Here is a 19,412-nt window from a genome sequence, read left to right as displayed (position 1 = left end):
TTTCATAAGCTGTTCCTTCATTTTTCTCAGAAAATCTTGGGGAATGGAAAATCCAATTACAGGAAGAGGCAAAACAATGCAAGTATCTCACCTAAAACTCTTAAAATATGATTAACCCATCCACCTGCAATTATCTCACAAAATAAATATAAGATAAAATCTAAACATTCTAAGATCTAAATAAAATAAGATAAATAATTAACTACCTATTATAATTATCCTAGCTATAATTTATTATTACCCTAAAAAATAAAACACCTAAATCCTAATATCCAACATTAAAATTTAATAATTTTAATTTCTCATCACAGATCGATTCTTACCATAGGTGCTGGAGGTTTTCTTAAAAAATATTATATTTTAAAGGAGGGAAGGCCAAATTGGCCCCTCAACTTTTTGATTTTGGTCAATTTAGCCCCTAATTTTTTTTTCTCTCTCAAATTCTCCCACAAAATTTTCAAAATGGTTCATTTTTCCTTAAAAATGTAATCTTTTGGCTCAAATTTACCCTTCAGTTAAACCATTTGAAAAGTTCAGTGGTAAACTGGCCAAAATCAAAGACTAAACTGGCCAAAATCAAGAAATTCAGGGGTCAAATTAATTTTTTTTTTCTCTTAAAACATGACTAAAACAATATTGGATAATGTTAGTTACCAATCTAGTATTTTTTGATAAAATAATAAACGTACGTGACAAGAGTATTTATTATTTTATCAAAGAATACACTTGTCAAGTGCATATACTGTTTTTCATGTTTGGACGAAATTTTGAAGTATGATGACCGATACTAAATTGGTAATTATTTTCACATCAGAACTGTTGGGACAATTTTTTTTTTTTAAAAAATAATATTATTTAAGATACTAAGAAACTTCTTTTTTTTACTAAGGCAAGTGGACACAATATAAAGCAACAGGGACAAGATGACTAAATTTTAGAAAGTGTAAAACATGACAGGGCACTTGAAATATTTTAGACATTTCTTTATACTTTAAACAGATCATATAAATATTAATATTTGATCCAAAGATAAACGAAGAGATGCAGCAAACTAATTCTGCGAAACACAAGTCAAATATTCAGCTATGCTTTTTTTTCCCTATTCCTTTATCTTGCTGTTAATTAATAGGTTAAATTTCCTTGCAGCTTTATCTGAACTGAAGCCAAGCCACTTTGGGGCAATAGTGGCTGTACCTTCAATTCAATTCTACTGGGATTTGGGATGGCAACTACTGGGTTCAACTGGCTATGTATTTAATATTTGGGCTCCATGTTTCGTGAAGCTCGGGGAATGTTGTATTATTCATGTGCGGTTGGTTTCTTCTGGTAAAGAAAAGAAATTGTGTCTATAACTTTAAACTCATGACTCAACCCTGAGTTTGAAAATATGGATATCTGGAAGGCTTGTGCTTCAGATTATTATTATTATTATTGGCTTTGTGATCCCATCAGTTAGCAAATTTACATAGGATGATGGGTACAGGCAGGAGATGGTGGTTGAGATGAAACTAGGAAATGATTTTCTGGCCATCTATTCTATTCAACCTCTCAGACCAAAATATTGGTTTCTTTTCAGTTTTTACAGGATCTCTGCAGGTTTCTCGGCAGCGTCTGTTAATTGTTCCAGCACACATGCTTGATCACCTTTTTTGGTGGGTTGTGTTACATGAGTTGGGCATTTGGTCTAGTGGTATGATTCTCGCTTTGGGTGCGAGAGGTCTCGAGTTCGATTCTCGGAATGCCCCAACAAAGTTCTTTCTTTTTGTTTTTTTGGAGTAGTTTCCTTTCCTTCTTCCTGTTTCTTTCCCATCTGGGTCGACGTATATGTGTATTCTTCTTATTGTGCTAAGCCTAACACTGACAGATCTATCTCTCAACAGCTTGAAGGAGTCAAAAGGAATAAATATTTTGACCGGCTGCAGCAAGCAATGAAAAAAAAAAAGAACAAAGAAAAGAAAAATATAGCAAAAGAGTTGAAAAAGGAAGAAGGGGCATTCCGAGAATTGAACTCGGGACCTCTCGCACCCTAAGCGAGAATCATGCCACTAGACCAAATGCCCTCATGTTGAACCTTGGTCCCACGACTAATAGATATCCTTTGTATCGGTCAAAGTTCTGATTAGTGAGTGGCAATTATGACAGTGAGTGAGGTACGTGGTATTGCCTGTGCTCGTGTGGGGAAGGCCTTGGGAGACTGGTAAAGTGGATGATTGATTTAACACAGTAAAATTTATTATGTCCAATTAATTGCATCATGTTGAGTTTAGAAGGCGTATCGTGTCGCATGTGAACTCCTCCTCCTCCTGTTCAAACATTTTTTTCAATGCAGATGCAGGTAAAGAACTGTCTGTCATAGATCAACGGTTTCAATATCTTCGGTGTAGTAGTATTAATTCCCACTCGAGGAACTTTTTAATTTGCCATTCTTCTTCTTGTGTTTGCATTTGTCTATGGATTTTTCAGTTTATCTGAATCATTTCCCTCACTTTCAAGTAACTGTTGGTAGCTACTAACCCTAGTCCCTGCTCCACTTTTGGATAACATTTGCACAACAGTTATTGTCATTTAAAGATAAATTAGAGCCTATTTTATTAACAGTTCACGTCTAACAATATCATATTAATCTAACCCAAATAATATAGAAAAATATTATTGATATTCTATAGGGTTACACCATGAGCTACATAATAATGTAGTTAAAATGTCTAAAATATCCATTACCCAAAATAATAAAATGATGTAACGTGAAAACACGGTGAGGGATATGATTAAAATATTCATCATTTAAGATAATAAGATGACACAAAATGCTGAAGTATAATAAAATGAGATAATAAAATACATAAAATATTTTTATCATTTATAATATATTATATAATTAATAACCAAGCCCATAGCATGGTCCAACAATGTGAGAGAGTGGGGACATCGAGCAGTGGGATCCACACGTCCCCCTACTAACCCGCGTCTGGGGACACGTATCAGGCTGAAGTTAGAGAGAGAAGCGGAAATTCTTGTCTGCTTGTAAATTATAGTGTCCGGACTCGCAGGCATCATTGCATTTATTCTGCTTGTTGCAGCAGGCTTCAAATGATAGGGGCCAGTGCTGCCGTTTTGGAATTGCAAGTACAAATGGGTGAGTCTGCTGTTTGGCATTACGGAGCTTTTTACTGTTTTTTGGTTTTAATTTTTATTTTTAGCTTTTGTGTTGGTTTTTTATTTTTATGTAAAAAATAAAAATAAAAACAAAAACATAACATGATATTTTATTTTATTTTTCTCTTACACCTTCATTGTTGGCAACGGGATGAGATGTCAATTCATATTTATTTGGGATTCTTAATTAGCTATTGCCATGGCAGATGACAGATGAGACTCAAATTAAATCTAAAAATCGCCCAAACTAGGTTCTGAATTAGAATCTCAAATTTCTCAAACTTCGTTCTTTGAATTCAAGGAAGAGGAGAGCAGCAAGACACAGAGCAGTCAAGCATGCAGCTAGTAGCCATGTCCTTCAATTCAAAGCTCACCTTTCTTTTCAAGTAAATATATTACTATTTCTAACATCCTCGTGAAATTCCTGAAGAAACACGAATGGTCAGGGACAAGACAAAAAGTCATAATGACCCGTTAATGAAAATGAGATATGTCCCAAGCAATTGGCACAAAAAGGTTGTTGAGTTTATTTGAATCAATAAAAAATGAGACCCAAAAAAAAGGGCTATTACATAACTCAAAGAGGGAGGAATCAGTTCACTTCAAATTGGAAATTGAAGCAGTTGTGTATAGGAGATTTTCCATGTGAACCTCATTCATCAGTATCTTGCCATAATTTTCCTGAAAAGTTCCTTTGGTGCTGCAATTAGGAATAAAATGAAGCCACGAGAGGAGAAGGAAAAGATAAAGTAGTTAGAGCCACTTGCCAATGATGGCTGTACAAGACAAGCTAAAACTTAAAAAGGCAGTTCTAATTTGTCATACCAGGCAATCCTGTAAACCTCTCAAATTGTTCATAGGCCTGCCCAACGAACATCTCAGTCCCGGAAACAATTTTGGCTCCAGATTCTTCAGCTTCCCGCAGTAGTCTTGTGATTTTGGGAGTATAAACAGCATCAAAAACCAGTGTATATGGTGTTAGGGCTTCCTGCAGAACACAGGAGTATGTATGTAGTTTGTCACGGAACTAATCTACCAAAGGAGAAATTTTGTTCACATTACAGGTGAAGCACTACCCAAAGAAACTAAGATTACAGTAGTAACCTCATTTTCAGCACTGCCTGACTCCAAAATGTTTTCAAAGACAAAAACAAAAAAAAAGTGTCCCCAGTGTACAAGGCTCTTGTCTTTGCGATGGTTGCGGAAAGATCATTTTTATACAAAACCTTACCATTGCTTCTTTTCTTTTCTTTTTTTTTTTTTTTTTTGAAGCAAGGAAGTTGTTTCCACAACTAGAACCCCTAATCTTCCAACCACAGGGGAACAACCTTACTGTTGTTACTAACACTCCTCTTTTCATAAACAAATAAACCCAAAAAAGAGATAATAGCAAGCGATACAACTCTCAATGCTAGGTAGTAGCTGGAGACCTCGACGTATCAAGTGAAACAAGAGTTCCATTGGAGGTGAGTTCAAATATTGAACTGCAATCCTAAAAAAAATCTGGTACAATAAAAAGTGGCCTCAGTACAAGTACTTAATAGTTGGGCATACTTTGTTAATGGGTGTCTCATCAATCTTTGGTTGCATTCCAATAGAGGTTGTATTTGCCAGGATCATTCCATCCTCTGGATGGAAACCATTCAAATCAGCAAGAGATAAAGCATCTCCTCCAACTGTATCTGCAAGTTCTTTAGCTCGATCTTGAAGAGAAAAGTTGGGTTTAGAAGTCATTAAGCTAAAAATAGAAATTATAATTATAGTTAAATTAAGCAGTTTAATCAGCTTAACCTCACAAGATAACATAACTAGTAGGCCACGTAGCTTTTTTTTGTTCATAGCAAAATACAATATAGTTAAATGTAATGCAAAGCCAGGATCTAGAATCTAACCATATGTTCGATTAGCAATCACAACCCTTGCTCCCTTTTGTTTTGCACCATAAGCAAGTGCCTTGCCAGCTCCACCAGCACCAATGACAACAAACAATTTGCCAGCCAATGGTGATGGCGACGACCCACTTGTGTGATTTAGTCCTTTAAGAGAAAAAGTGGAGTTAAAAAGGGTACAAATTCTAAACAGAAAATCATTTGACGGGTAGAGTTCAGAAGAAACCTCGTAGTGCATTCTCAATAGCAGTAATAGCTCCAACATAGTCTGTATTATAACCACATAACTTCCCATCACTTGAATTCCTGATAATGCAATTAACAGCTCCTATGGACTGTTATATGTCATCAAGAAGAAAGGGAATTGCACATGGCATTAAACAAGGTGAATAAATAAAGAACATTGAACTGCCAAATCAACTTCACCAAATAATAGATCCAAAATAAGAGGTCACCAAGTACCTTTGCAACAGGGTCAACCTCGTCGCAGCACTTAACCGCAGCCTCTTTGTGAGGAATGGTAATACTGCACAAGAGTCAATTGCATTACTTATCTAAGACTAATTTGGGCAGAGTTTTTCACTTGATAACATGTCCTGGAAAAGTAGGAAAAGATGTCTCATGAAAATTTTAGCTACTAGATAGAAAAGAACCTTGAGGAAATGAATTGTGGATCAAACAAGTACATAAGGAAGTAATAGTCATATTAAATAAATTCTGCTGCTACCAAATTTAATACTACACCTGAAGCCAACAAAATCTACAGATGAGTAAGTCTGAAGAAAGTTTGCAACATTATCCACCAAAAAACGCATATAAACTCCATTAAACCCAACTCTCTTGAATGCTTCGTTGTACAAAGCAGGAGACTTGCTATGGCTAACAGGCTTCCCAATAATGCCAAATACTTTTGTATCAGGTCCTATCTGTCTGAAATTATACAAATTCACCAAATCATCAATTGTTGGTTGCCCAGGTGCTGACACTTTTCCTGACTCGAGGGTACCAAATGTCAGATATCCCCCAAATTTGGGGCAAAGTATACGTGACATCAAGCCCCTTTCACCCATAACCAATCCTATTGTTGGGACCTGAAAATTATATCAGAAAAAATATAAATTAACCCAGACATGTGTGCAACATATGAAGTCTTGAAAGAAATGTAAGAACATATTTCTTATACATGAGATTATGAAAAGCTGGTATTACATGCATGCAACTTCTAAAGAAAATAAATTATAACAAGATGACCAACATTTTGAACCCACTTTACCTGGTAACAAGAGAGTAAAAAGGAGTTGGACACTGAACTTGCATTAGGTTGGTCTATCATTATTCAAATCCATATTCTACAAGCAAACAGAGTAATCCATGATGACTAACCCCATCAATGTCTTGGTGAGATTTTTTTTTGACTTTATCCTTCCTACCTTTTTTATTTATTTTATTTTTTGTTCTTTTTCAGCAACTTGAAAGAACATCATTGTTCTCTACATCAATATTATTTGTGCCAGATTAGTACTTCTACAATTCTAGTTTATAGGAAACAAAGTAGAAAACAAATACACCTTCATCTTTTTGTGTTAGAATGCAGTTTGAATGTTCACAATTAATGGATATCTCCTATCATCGTTGACCTTATCCTAACAAGTAATTTAAGTCTTGGCTCAAGCTGCCAAACATTTTAGCATTACCAAATTTTGCAGATGCTTTTTTTTTTTTTTTCCCCATTTTGAATTACACATTCACATTAAAGAAGGAAAATTATTAATCAACAAGAAATTCAAGTTTCAATTCCGCCCATCCTGGTGCCTCTTCTTCAGTATCCTGCATCCACAACATATTTCTCGTAGAAACATGGACCTAACTCCTGAACTTAACAGCCTAAAACATATCCAGTCTAAAAGCTGCTGAAGAACAATTGACACTACCATTACTTAAAGCAAATAGCAAACATTGCTTTACATTACATGTTTATATATCAAGAACAGTCTCAAACACAGCTCCATCAGATCTTCCATATTAGCATCATTGAAAGTATAAAAAAAGATAGTATTACCCAGATCTCAGCATGGAAAAAGTTAGCAGGGCATTGGACACACAACACCACTTACGCCTCTTACTTGGCAATGAACAATTATTTGAAAAACACGTGCCACATCTGTGACATCCACAGCAGTTGTCGCAATCTTAACAATGTCAGCTCCAGCTGCTTGTATCCTTGCCACAAGGTTGCCAAGCTCCTCAATTGATGGAGTACTTTGATAGTTATGTGAAGAAACAATGACTTTACATTTTGCAGGCTTCTCATTGTGCATGGAACTATTGAACTGATGGGCAACCTTCAGATGAACAGGCATGAATACTGGGATTTAGTCTTTGCAAGTCCAGTTGCACACCAAAAATGAGACAAGAAAAATAAATCTCTTTAAAGAGAACTACATCAAAGTACTTGGGTCTCAGAACACCAATGGAGATAAATATAAAAGGTGCTTCAGAATTATTTACACTCAAGAAGTCTTGGCTACATCCAATTTCAACGTGTTTGACACTAAGAAAAAGGGGCAATGTATTTCTAGTCTGAGTTGTCTCTAAAGTAACCAATACCTATGACTTTTTGTATTCAAACACAATGAAAGCACTTTCTTACAATGTAACATCCTTTTGAAGAACACCACAGGAATCCACAGCAAGCCACACATCTCTGTCCACATATAAACACTGGGTGACCCTTTGAAGTAATAACATTATGCTTATGGTCAGGTATTAGGTGAGTCTGTCAAATTAGGATATCACTTCTTATGTTTTACAATCAAACTCAAGCTTCAAGCATATACTACCCCCGCCAAGCCTTCAGTTTCAAACTTCTTCATAATTGAGATATAACGAACATATCCTTCTTTTATTGTATTAATTAATTAACTGATTTACATATTTATTTATTTTAGCTGTGGAACAAAATGGTGGAACTGGATGCCTTTTGGCTTTTGTGACCTAGCTAAGGCACTCTCTACCCACATGTTTCAATTGTCTCAGTTACAAATACATAAGCAACCCAGGTATTTATTACCACTGCCATCTTATGACAAATGGATTAGTTATACCAATTACCTCAAACATTCCATGAGAAATTCTGGGGAAAAAACAACACCTACCACAAATATATGCAACCTTCTCCATGCTACTTGAGTTTAAACACTAAATGCTAGTGGATATGAGCACGTCCAAAAGGAAGATCATAACAAAGGCATTCTGAGATTGTATCCAGAAAGGGATAAATATCAAGAAATTAAACTACATATGCCTTCAAACTGAAAAATGAATGGCCCCAAATTCAAATTCAAATGAACCTTATAAGTTATAACAGAAAATGATCGCGAAGAAGGATGCAGTCAAGTTTGTGATATACACCATAGGAGGCTTACAGAAAATAAACTACATAACCATGCGGAGCAGCCATAGATTTTTTAAACAAAACCCCTATTCGGATAAAAGTACAAATCATGGACACTCTTAAGAACATTTATCTCATTTCCATTTGAAATCATTTTCAAATTTCACCAACTTAACATTTTTATGCACGAGCAAATAATAAATTTGAACTTTTGATATTTTCATAATAATTGGCCTCAAAGAACATGATCTGAAAAAACAAACTTTTTACAACTTAGTTTGTAACACAATCAAGATCAAATTTTGAAAGAAATCAACCTGAAGTTCAACATCAATGTAATCAGCTCCTAACTCCATGGCTAACTGAAGCGCATTCAATCGGCTGTTCTCATCACCGTCATATAGACCACCTTCCCATTTCGGTCTAAAAGAACATATGAAATCAGAAAATTTTCCATTGAAGGCTTTTGAAAGACATACAGGGGAATGAAATTATATGCCAATATCCAACAATAAGCATAGTACTTTTCTGGGATGAACAAAAAGTTGAAATGTTTCAAATGCTTCAAAGGTCACCGTCAAAATCCAGGTTATATTTAAGATAATATTATGTGTATTTTAAGAGAGGGGATTTCCATGCAAAAGGAATATGTAGAAAAGCATCTAAAGCATTCTAGCAAGGTAATATAAGAAGTTCAAGTTAATGCATCAATGGTCAAGTCTCGTAATATTATTCTTAAGTTCTTAGTTTACCAAATTAAAAAGGGCCAGGTATAAGCAGTTCCGCAATCATGTTGCAGAAAAGAAAAACATTGCGCCTCCTAAGTAAATAATAATAAATCTTTAAAAGCTAAACACGACAGTGACAAATTTACATTCCACCTTGGTTATCAGAATACAGAACAGAGCAGAAGCAGACCAGATTGAATCAATAATTGTACACTAGAAGCCAAGTTTAGATTTGATTGCCAACCTGTAAGTAAAGAGAGTGGGCAAAGGACACAGTTTGATTAGGGTTTGGATGTCCTGACCAGGATTGAAGCTCTTCAAACTATCCAATCGAACCTCCACCAGATCAGCACCACTCAATTTTGCCTTTTCCATATAAGTCACCATCTGATCAACTGAGTCCGCCATCAACGGAGCACAGATCAGGGTTGAGTTCTTCCTAGTTCCCTCACTTTCCATTTTTACATCGACAGGGGCAACCTGTGATTTAGTTAATTCACCCAGTCGTATCAATCAGATTTCACAAATCTGTGTGATCGGCGAGAAAAACTTGAGCAAAATGGAATGAACTTATAGCAGCTTGGAATGAGAAAGTGACTTTTGGGACAGTGACATTCCTTCTTTCCCTATTTTTTCTCGCAATTTCTCCAACAACCAAACACGAAAAACAACTTTCTTAAATCTGTTAGGTTAGTGAGAAAACGTAAAGAAATGGAAAGCGATAAGACACAGAGAAACTCCAACTCCTTTTCCCTATTCTTCGTGAGATCATCTCAACCACTAAACACGGAAGGGAGCAAATTCAACAAATCTGTTCGATTGATGAGAAAACCGTAAAGAAATGGAAAATGATGCAGTTAATAGCAGCAAAGAATAAACAAGTAATCTCCCTATTTGCTCCGAAACTGAACAGAAAACGAGCGAATTTAGCAAATCTGCCAGGTTGGCTAAGAGCAACGTACACGAATAAAAAAGGTCAAAACTACTACAGCAGCTCGGGATCATGTCCGGAAAAGGAAATAAAACTGCCTTGAGGATTCCAATTCTCTTTCCCTTTTCCCGTCCTATTTGTGCTTTTCTGGGAAACCAAAGACGAGAAGAAAGTAGCGACTTACCCACTCCATTTGGCGTCGACGGCCGGAGACGAAAGAATGAAGTACGGAATGGGCAGATTGTAGTTTTGCCTCTCTCTCTCTCTCTCCCGTCCTCCTCCTCCTCCTCCTCCTCCTTCTTCTCTCTATATCTATCTGTCAATGTCTATATTTATATGTATTTAGGCTTGCACGCCCACTAAACGTGGGGCCTGGGGGATTGATTGCAGCGGTTGGTAGCACAGGTTGGGGCTAAAAGAAGATGCCAACGTGCCATCCAAAGCCCCATGTATGATGGATGTACCTAATCTTTCAATACTGAGCCGAAATTTTGGAGTGGGATGTTGTTCCCCTCTTTAACGGGGTTGACGACAATATACGTCAGTTAAATATTATCTCCATGCAATTATTTTGTTATTTTTTACCTTCAAAAACATTGATGATGATGGTCACTCCCACTCCCATTAAAAGGAATAAATAAAATCGCACTCAAAATTTTGTGAAACTAATAAGACACCTTCGGCCTTTAAAGTTCAAGTTAATGGGACATAACATTAACCTTAAGAAAAGGAGATGACTGAATATGATGATATATAAAATTACCTCATTATTTTAGTTTTTAAGTTTTTAATAGAATTTACAATTAAACTTTGTCTATTGATTTAATAATTCAATTTAAACTAATTTTAGTGTTGAAAGTGCAGCTTCTATTTACAGAGGAGCGTTTAACCCGACAATTAAGATGATATAAAAAGCCTTCAGATTTAAAATTCATCTAACCAACCCCATCATCTATTGAGACAAGCACGCAATGAGGCAAAATCAATGCACTGCCAACGAATTTGGCCTGAGCATAGCTGATGGCTGGGCAGGGAGGGGGAAGCATGGTACGGGCATGCCCACTTTAGTTGAATAATAATAGTGAGCATCATGCCAAAGGACTACAAAAGCATTTATTACTCTTTGTTCCGACTGTAGAAAGTGGAAACCAATAGTCCGCACAAAAGTGGCTAAAAACAACTTGCAAGAATCAAAGTTTCAGTTCCCTTTTGGGTAACATGTGTTTGATTGGCTACTTTTTTTTTTTATAAAAAATAATTATTTTTTATTTAAATTTTAATTTTTGAGATATTTAATTAGTTAATTTTTTTATAAAAAATATTTTTTCATTTATGGTCACATGATGATATTTTTTCACTTTTGCTAAAATTAATTTTCTCATGAGAGAGGGAGTAGATTCAATTTTTTATGGAAATAAAAAAATTCACCCACAGTATAGTTGGCCTTCCCCTTCCACCATCGCCCATTACCATCGTTGAACTTGCTAGGTAATTACAGACCAACTGCCTAATTAATTAATTATTTTGTGTATATATTTGATTTATTTTTTGAATATGTATATATTTAATAATTTTATGTAATTAATTATTAATTTATATATTTAATTATTAATTATCTAAATGTGTGTATGTGATTATTTTCATGAAAATTAACGACAATCAAATATCAAAAGTTAAAAAAGTACGACAATTTCTAAATAAAAAATTAACTCAATTAAACACCATCAATTAATATTTTTTCTAAAATTAAATTTTAAATAATTTAATTATTTAAAAAATATTTTCTTCCCATACAAATGCTATGCTTGCAATCAGATGCAGAAATTTCATTTTACAAAAAACAGAAGCAAGCAATTGCAGAGTCAGAAGACCATCACAGGCAGGCAAGCATTACATGATCACACCATAAGTTCCTCAATCCTGAGCAACATTTTATTTGTAAAGAAACCAAACCATTGACAGCAATCCAAGTTCCATACAGTTAGTAGTCAAGGTTTTCAACGATTTTAAGTACACAGCTAGTAGTCCACATGGCTAATCAACCCTGTAGTCCGATGATGCCTGTAAAAGACAATGATATATACCGATTGGTAAAGAGGGCAATAGACTCTGTATAAGAATGAACCTAGCAATATGTAACCGAGCGTGAAATATATGAGTAGATTTATCATGAAATGAGTGTGACGTAAACTTTGAAATGTACAAGAAACTCAGAAGGTTTACCACAGGCAAGCCTTCCGCCAGCATTTCCAGTGCTTTTGCTGAGTTCATGGCCACCTGAACAAAAAAGATGTAGCACTTTTAGAATCCTGCCTGAAGAATAGGACAAAAAAAAGAAAGAAAATCAAATGTGATGGGCAATGTGATTTGAATGCAGTCACCTACTCTTCAACTGGATATGGCTAATCACTAACCATAATAAAGGTGAGATGACTGGCTTCTTTCTTCACTAGTCAATGAACTCATAAGATAGATTCTTGTCTGCTCAACTCATCTCACCAATACATAAAAAATGTTTTAGCTATCAAACATATAACTTTCTAATCCATAGCAACTCGTAAGATAGATTGTATCTATCATGAAGACTATCTTCATAATAGATAAAATCAAATAAGTCTACATCTCCATCTTGAGATCACACTTCTTATCCAAGGCTTCCTCTTGCTTCCTCCTTCAAAGATAAAGGCTGTTTGGGAAGGTGTTGTGGAGATATATGAGAAGAGATTGACCCCTTGAAAAAGACAGTAGTACTAAGTTAATGTTGTAAGCTTACGTTGATTAAAAGCATCCTCATGACTCCCTACCTATATGTATGATGTCCCTATTACTACCCCTATGTTGTTGCCAATGGGTTGGAAAAGATGTATAGAGATTCTTTATGGAAGGGTATAAGTGAGGAATTCAAGTAGAGCATGTTATGTGCTTGAATCCAGAATAATAGCCTGTTGCCAGTGTCAGGCGATTGCATTTTTTGGAATTGGGATTTTTAGTAAGTGGTTATTAAGATCTGGTTTTGATAGGGATGGCTTGCAAAGGGTAGTTGAAAATAAGTACAATTGCCCTTTGGGTAGTTGATATCACTCCTCTTGTAGGCGCATGTTATGGTGGATGAATATCGGGCCATGGACATGATTTCTTGGTTGGGTTCTTTTTAGATGGGCTTAGGTAAATAGGGTGCAATTTTGGGCATGAAATAGCTACATTTTCCCTCTGCAGTTTTCACAATAATAAATTAACATATATGTAATCAACAACTAAAAGCTCAATCATCCATTTGCATTTATTTAACTGATGTTTAGGTTCATTGGAGAAAGCAATCTATTAGCATTCACCTTCTTTATTCATGCATTCCACTTAAACACAACATAGCATAGTTTTGCGCATCAAAAATCACATATTAACTGGAATAAAGATGCAACCCAAAAATTCACTACTAGTTACTCATCAAGAAAGAAAAAAACAAAGAAAATACACTGCTAGCCATTAAAGTCAATTAATGTATACCCTTTCCCAAATCATCAAGGTCAGCATAGACAACAACAGCCCTTCCAATGATGGAATGTGCTCTAGTGAGAGGAATCTGCAGAAACCAAATTGCCAAAAACCCATATCATATCCCGCATTACATGTCTTCCTCATCTTCTTCATCCAAAAAAGTAGCCGCATGTTGGTTCTGGGTAATTTGAGAATAAGATTGGCGAATTGTGTTGTAATTGATGAGGCTGAGTTTTGCTTTTTCAAGCTCTGAAGATAACATCGGAACCCAAGCTTTCTTGCACAACGCGAAAATAAGGGACGAGAAGTAGATTCGTTTCTTGTTGCCTCTGCTCAGGGCAAAGGCCATTATTTGGCAAAATATCTAGTCTTCGAAATTTAAGTCATGGCCCTTCGCGAGTGCATAAAGCAATTACATCCGTTGAGGGTAGATTTCCATCATGTGACAGGAGGGAACATTGTAGGCGATGATGTAATGAAAGATCTTGAGCTTAATGTTAAGCTCGTTGTGCAACACCATGTTGTTACAGGGCTATTGTGGTGGAATTTCGTCAATGAAACATAAGCGAGCAACATCATTCCAATCTACAATGTTAGGCACGTCTGACCCGGCATCAACCTGAAAGAAATGTTGGATCTCCGCTGGGCTGAATGGTACCCATACTCCCCAAACATAGGTGTGGAAAGCGTGTTCCTTGTCTTCATCTTCAATGTTGGGGTTGGAGTTGGCAATAAAGTCGCGCACCGCTAGTGGGTAGATCTTGTGTGGTTTAGCACAAAATTTGTCCTACTTCTTAGCTTATATCACTTCGTGAACTCCGATTTGCTCAATGCTAACTAGATCGACTTCCCTTTCCCGATGGAGTGGCCATGTGCCAATTATGGTTGCTCGTTCCTCGGCATGGGGCATGAGGTAGGTTTGGTACAGTTATGCTGCGAATCGTGCCCTTTTGGACACATGGTAGGTCTTTAATGGCATTATTGCTCTTGGAATGTACCTACAAGTGTCAAAAACTCCCCACTTAAGTAATCACATCCCTAAACTAATAACGCAAGTTATAGGGGAAACATTAAGTGGGACATTTTATGAAACATCTTGTATGCATACTACATATACACACATGAAGTAGGGTATAAACGGTGCTTAAATCCACCAAAACAAAACCCACATGTTCATCCATCATACATGTTGACATTCAATCATGTCGTACTGAGAGTAAGAACTAATAACAAGACAAAGCTTTCCCAAAGCAAAAATTTTGCACAATACATACCTTCTTAATCCGACGAAGCAATGGGATCAAATGCGCAAGTTATTGTGATTGGGTGGTGAAATATCAATTTCTCCAAATGAATGATACCTTAGAGGGGAGATGGATGGTTTGGGATATTAGGATTTAGAGAGAGATTGGGAGAAAGAGAAGTAGAGCTTCGGCGAAGGGTTAATTTTTAAATCAACTCTAACCGCGAACATGTCGCAGAATGCTTGTCGTGGGAAGGACACGAGGCACGAATAATTATGTGGCTTGCAGCCTTACCACGACATGCTTGACGCTTCAAGGCTGCGAGCCACAAATAGGTTTGTGGGTCATAGTCTTGTCGCGTCAATGCCGTGAGCCACATATAAGGCTATGGCTCGCTGTTATGCCTCAGCAAGATTGTGAGCCACAACGGACTCTGGCTCGTTGGCTTGAGACGATAGCTGCAACCCTCATAGAAGTTCAATCGGACTTTATTATTGTTGGAGATATCAGTTGAAGACCAATCGAATTTAATTCACAATGAAGTCAATTACATTGTAGATGAAGGACGATCAATAAAAAATGATAAGGGTTTGGTGGATAAAATGAAGTCTGATCGAAGTTTATCCTATGATGAAATGAAGTCGATTGAACTTCAACCGATAGTTCGATAAAGTTCAATCGGGCTTCAGCCGATATCTCCGATCGAACTTCATGATCGTATGAAGTGATATTCGATGTCCTATATGAAGTTCTATTGGACTTGAACATCCTCCTATGATGAATTCCAATTGGACTTGATTCTATGATGAAACGAAGTGCAATCAGACTTCATAGTAGAATAAAGTCCGATTGAACTTCAGTTGATATCTCCGATTGGACTTCATGATCGTATGAAGTGATATTCAATGTCCTAAATGAAGTTTGATCGGACTTGAACATCCTATGATGAAGTCTGATCAGACTTCATCCAATCTCATCCACAAATAATTTATTCTCGAGACATGACCATTATTATTATTATTATTATTGGAGTAAATGCATAAGGATAATTTCCAATTTTATCTTCAAAAAGAATTGGAACATCCATGCTAAGACAAAGTTTTATGTAGAAAAAAAATGTCATGGTGATGTATTTGTTCTTGCGGTGCATCTAAGAACAAGAAATTTATTTAAGAAGATATGCATAAAAGAAATGACCTTATGAAGGAGACTAAGGAGCCAAATAGGGGACCTCCCCTCTTCCCTTCCACACACACACATAAAAACTGTATTATAATCTTGTATGGCCCCCTAGAGTACACTCATGGCTCCCCTACCTAAAGCCTTTCTCCGAACATATTGGAACTCGATGCATTCCACATTCTGCAATGGAAACCATAAATAACATGAATTATTATTATTAGAGCAAATAGTGATCATCATAAGAAATTTGTATTGGGGTGAGATTGTATTGGGGTTGTATAAGACTTCCTCTTGTCTACAAAAGTATATTGAGGAAAAAAAATTTCACCATCATCGGTGAAAAAGTTCTACATTGGACTATCAAATATGTTGCTACTATATTTATACAAATAAAATGCAATCTACTTCCAAAGGGTTCTAAAATCCTCCTTCATCTGATGGGACACCCATTGATCCTCTGTGTGTCTCAAAATGTCCTCTATGTACTTTATTATGTAGTAGTCACAGTTGCTCATGTATTATTAACAACAAAATTTATTGTCAAAGTATCAAGTTATAACGTTTTAATATTTTCAATTCACTATAATTTTTTAATTAAAATGATGCAGTACCCATCTGGTTGTTGAGGCAGAGACACCATCGACGGATGAAGAATCTCCACCTCCCATTCTCTGTGTGGATGCTAAAGCGTCGAAGTATGCTCGTAATATGGACTACGCATCATGAGAATAGGTAAGAGGCTCACTAATGGCTTGATGGATTCGACCCTTGACCTTCTCCTAGAGTCGTATATCACTACTTTCCTCTCTTTCAAGTAGATTTTCCCAAGGACCCAGTGCTTATTCCGTATAGTACATGGGAGCAACACCTACATGTAATAAATTACGTTAAATGTGCAGGACCACATTAATCAATAAAATGAAATGACACTTACATAGTCAACGGTCCACTAAGGGAAATGATCATCAATTGTCCCCTAGACAAAACCTGCCCATTCTTTGGGGCGCGAAAACCCTCCTGGCACCATCATATTTCTCACTTCACAATCTTTGCATATATGCCTGAAAGAAAATGTTTTACATTGATCATATACAAATGGACAAAATACAAAAACAACAAAAAAATGAGTAATGTAATGTGTGTTCAACACTCACAAAAAGAAAAGTTGACATAACTAAGTAGTTTTCATCATATATAGGACTAAACTGTGTAGCTCTTAATCTTCGAAAGCAATACAAATAGTTGTCAATGTGATACGCCTCCAACCATGTTGTCTCATCCTTTATCGAACGGAGGTGACTCAGCAATAGATGGAATATGTGCCCGGTGACACACCTACAATAAGCAAAAATTATTACAAAGGTCAGAATGTATTACTAATTTAAATAGAAAAGATACTGCCTATTTATACTTACTCAATTTCATCTTGGGAGCGTATGTACTTGGTGTAGCCATTAAGGGAGTTAGGATCATCATCTCCCACTTGCTCAAGGTGATGCTCCACTACTTCCTCTATTATCCGCATCACCCCAAGTGTTAGGATGTCCAGTGGGGGAACATGCTCTCTTATCCCTTCCACTCTCAACGGCGGCACCGTTTCCAAATTGTTTACCGCGGGCACTTTCCCCGCATTTATGACCTCCACAATGGCATCCTTCTTGATCTTCTTCCATCAAGTGGGATCAGTGTAAGGTGGACGACAAAATTGGGATGGCAACCAGTCTCTAATAGTACGTTCGTCCACCCTAACCACTTCATCTTACAACTCCAAAAAAAAAAAAACAATTACCAATAAAATATGGTTGTATTAATTGATATGTAAACTTATTAAAGTGAATTTGGAGCTTATGAAAGATGGAGAAGTCTGGTCCTCCTCCTCATAAACAAGATCGAGATTGATCGTATCACCACCATCTCGCTGATATTGAAAGCCATCTCGATGCTGATCGTTACCAACATTGGCGTGATTTGGGAAAACTGGAATAGCTGAGACGCATAAAATAGTTAACAGTGTTGCCTGGTTCCTCTCTAGTTGCCTCACCCGTGTGTCCAAACTCCATAGCAACTCCAGCACCTCAGTCAGCATCCCGATGATTTGTAAAATGTAAAAAGTAAAAATAAAAAACACTTACAAACAAACAATTAGGTTTTGTATAACGAAACACATTACTATAATAATCATACCCCAGTGTTATTCTGCCCATGTTGCATACTCGGAAGGAGTCTTGTCTCGTGCCTAATCTTTGATCTCATCTTTCTACGCACTGATGACTCCTCCTTCTTGTCCTCCTTATTCGCTCATTTCCTGTGCAAACTACCTAACTCTTCCTTCTCACCTGCCCTGCCTGAGTCCACATCCTTGTCCATCCCACCTACCTCCTCTTCCTCTCTACCATCCCTACCTCATCCTCATCATCGTCCTTCCTTCCACCCCTATGCTTGTGGACGTCAACACCAACAGAGTGCAAAGGGATAAGGGACCTCCAAAAATTCGTCTGTCGCTCTACATCAGTGGGTTTGAGCATCATACTTGATCCTCGTGCTTATAAAATATTTTATTATTTAGACAGATAGTATATAATAAAACGTTGAACGAAATTAGGTGACGTTACACACGTAATTCATAACGCATTCAACGTAATTTATTTATTTTTGGCGTTTTTTAGATAACCACTTCCTGCACCTAGGAATCGTGGCTGGGTTGGGTAGTCTTATAGCCCACTTACTCTCAATCCATGGAAATTTCTCGAGCAACCACCACTGTAGAGAGAAAAAAGTTTAAAATTTATATAATATAACAAAACAAAACAAACGTTCAATTAGTGTACATAAATCAATTACTGATTGTATCTGAAACGCCCAAACAAAACCATATAAGTTTCTTTTCTTCCCAACCTGACTAGTCATCTTCCTATCGTTGGTTGTCAAATGAAGGTAATGTAAAGCCTAACTATAGGGGTACGTTCTCCAAGAGAATGACATAAACGCTTTTAAATCCTTTATCAAAGTCCAGAGGAAATCCTAACATGAGCTTGCTCATCGTGGCCCAATAATATCATGTTCACAATGGCAAAGTAACCTAGGTTCAATACATCGTCTGTAGCCAGATCATGTTTGGTATTCAGTAGTACCTTGATGTCATCCCCAAACACGATCCTTTCCTACTGTAGGAACAGTCGCCCCCATAAACTATCATCACCAATGGGCCTCACTTGCAAGATTTGCTTATTGATTTGGCCAAAATGGAGTCTACTAATAAGGATGAACTCTTGCTTCTCATACCTGTATGCCACGCCACCAATCTCAAACCACATTTCATCGTGGCGTGCACCAAGAAATGTCACTTTCCCTAAGCAAAACTTAATGGATCAATTATGGTGCACTCATTTGGAG

General features: G+C 36.6%; 2 protein-coding genes, 1 long non-coding RNA gene and 2 other non-coding genes across 11 annotated transcripts in view; 1 reads left to right on the top strand and 4 right to left on the bottom strand.

Moving 5' to 3' along the window:
• Positions 1 to 1,673: 1,673 nt before the first annotated feature.
• Positions 1,674 to 1,745, top strand: TRNAP-UGG (transfer RNA proline (anticodon UGG)). The gene has a single exon. It is a non-coding gene; the product is annotated as a tRNA-Pro (tRNA).
• A 243-nt stretch (positions 1,746 to 1,988) lies between these two features.
• On the bottom strand, positions 1,989 to 2,060 carry TRNAP-AGG (transfer RNA proline (anticodon AGG)). Its single transcript has one exon. It is a non-coding gene; the product is annotated as a tRNA-Pro (tRNA).
• A 1,547-nt stretch (positions 2,061 to 3,607) lies between these two features.
• LOC127812071 (bifunctional 3-dehydroquinate dehydratase/shikimate dehydrogenase, chloroplastic-like) overlaps positions 3,608 to 19,412 on the bottom strand; it is a 57,135-nt gene continuing 41,330 nt past the window's right edge. Inside the window, exons 1-11 of one of the 4 annotated variants that reach the window (XM_052352373.1) lie at positions 10,283 to 10,535; positions 9,412 to 9,647; positions 8,757 to 8,862; positions 7,160 to 7,387; positions 5,790 to 6,136; positions 5,508 to 5,571; positions 5,272 to 5,380; positions 5,049 to 5,192; positions 4,711 to 4,859; positions 3,982 to 4,144; positions 3,608 to 3,856 (exon numbers count right to left, since the gene is read on the bottom strand). In XM_052352373.1, coding sequence (XP_052208333.1) covers positions 3,816 to 3,856; positions 3,982 to 4,144; positions 4,711 to 4,859; positions 5,049 to 5,192; positions 5,272 to 5,380; positions 5,508 to 5,571; positions 5,790 to 6,136; positions 7,160 to 7,387; positions 8,757 to 8,862; positions 9,412 to 9,647; positions 10,283 to 10,291 — 1,596 coding nt within the window. In that variant the 5' untranslated portion in view covers positions 10,292 to 10,535 and the 3' untranslated portion in view covers positions 3,608 to 3,815. Of the gene's footprint in view, positions 3,857 to 3,981; positions 4,145 to 4,710; positions 4,860 to 5,048; positions 5,193 to 5,271; positions 5,381 to 5,507; positions 5,572 to 5,789; positions 6,137 to 7,159; positions 7,388 to 8,756; positions 8,863 to 9,411; positions 9,648 to 10,129; positions 10,254 to 10,282; positions 10,536 to 19,412 lie in introns of those variants that run through there. The other 3 variants (XM_052352376.1, XM_052352374.1, XM_052352377.1) reach the window with 3 other exon arrangements.
• LOC127812074 (superoxide dismutase [Cu-Zn]) overlaps positions 12,055 to 19,412 on the bottom strand; it is a 53,675-nt gene continuing 46,317 nt past the window's right edge. Inside the window, exons 7-8 of one of the 4 annotated variants that reach the window (XM_052352386.1) lie at positions 12,322 to 12,375; positions 12,122 to 12,159 (exon numbers count right to left, since the gene is read on the bottom strand). In XM_052352386.1, coding sequence (XP_052208346.1) covers positions 12,137 to 12,159; positions 12,322 to 12,375 — 77 coding nt within the window. In that variant the 3' untranslated portion in view covers positions 12,122 to 12,136. Of the gene's footprint in view, positions 12,080 to 12,121; positions 12,160 to 12,321; positions 12,376 to 19,412 lie in introns of those variants that run through there. The other 3 variants (XR_008025816.1, XR_008025815.1, XM_052352385.1) reach the window with 3 other exon arrangements.
• LOC127812075 (uncharacterized) lies at positions 13,917 to 17,146 on the bottom strand. Its single transcript, XR_008025817.1, has 3 exons — positions 16,954 to 17,146; positions 16,631 to 16,887; positions 13,917 to 14,591 (listed from the first exon to the last, which is right to left on the bottom strand). It is a non-coding gene; the product is annotated as an uncharacterized LOC127812075 (long non-coding RNA).

The sequence above is a fragment of the Diospyros lotus genome, chromosome 10 (assembly GCF_014633365.1).
Source record: "Diospyros lotus cultivar Yz01 chromosome 10, ASM1463336v1, whole genome shotgun sequence".
In the NCBI taxonomy this organism is placed as follows: Eukaryota; Viridiplantae; Streptophyta; class Magnoliopsida; order Ericales; family Ebenaceae; genus Diospyros; species Diospyros lotus.
The sequence above is the reverse complement of the archived record's forward strand: the minus strand, read 5'-3'. Positions and strand labels throughout refer to the sequence as shown.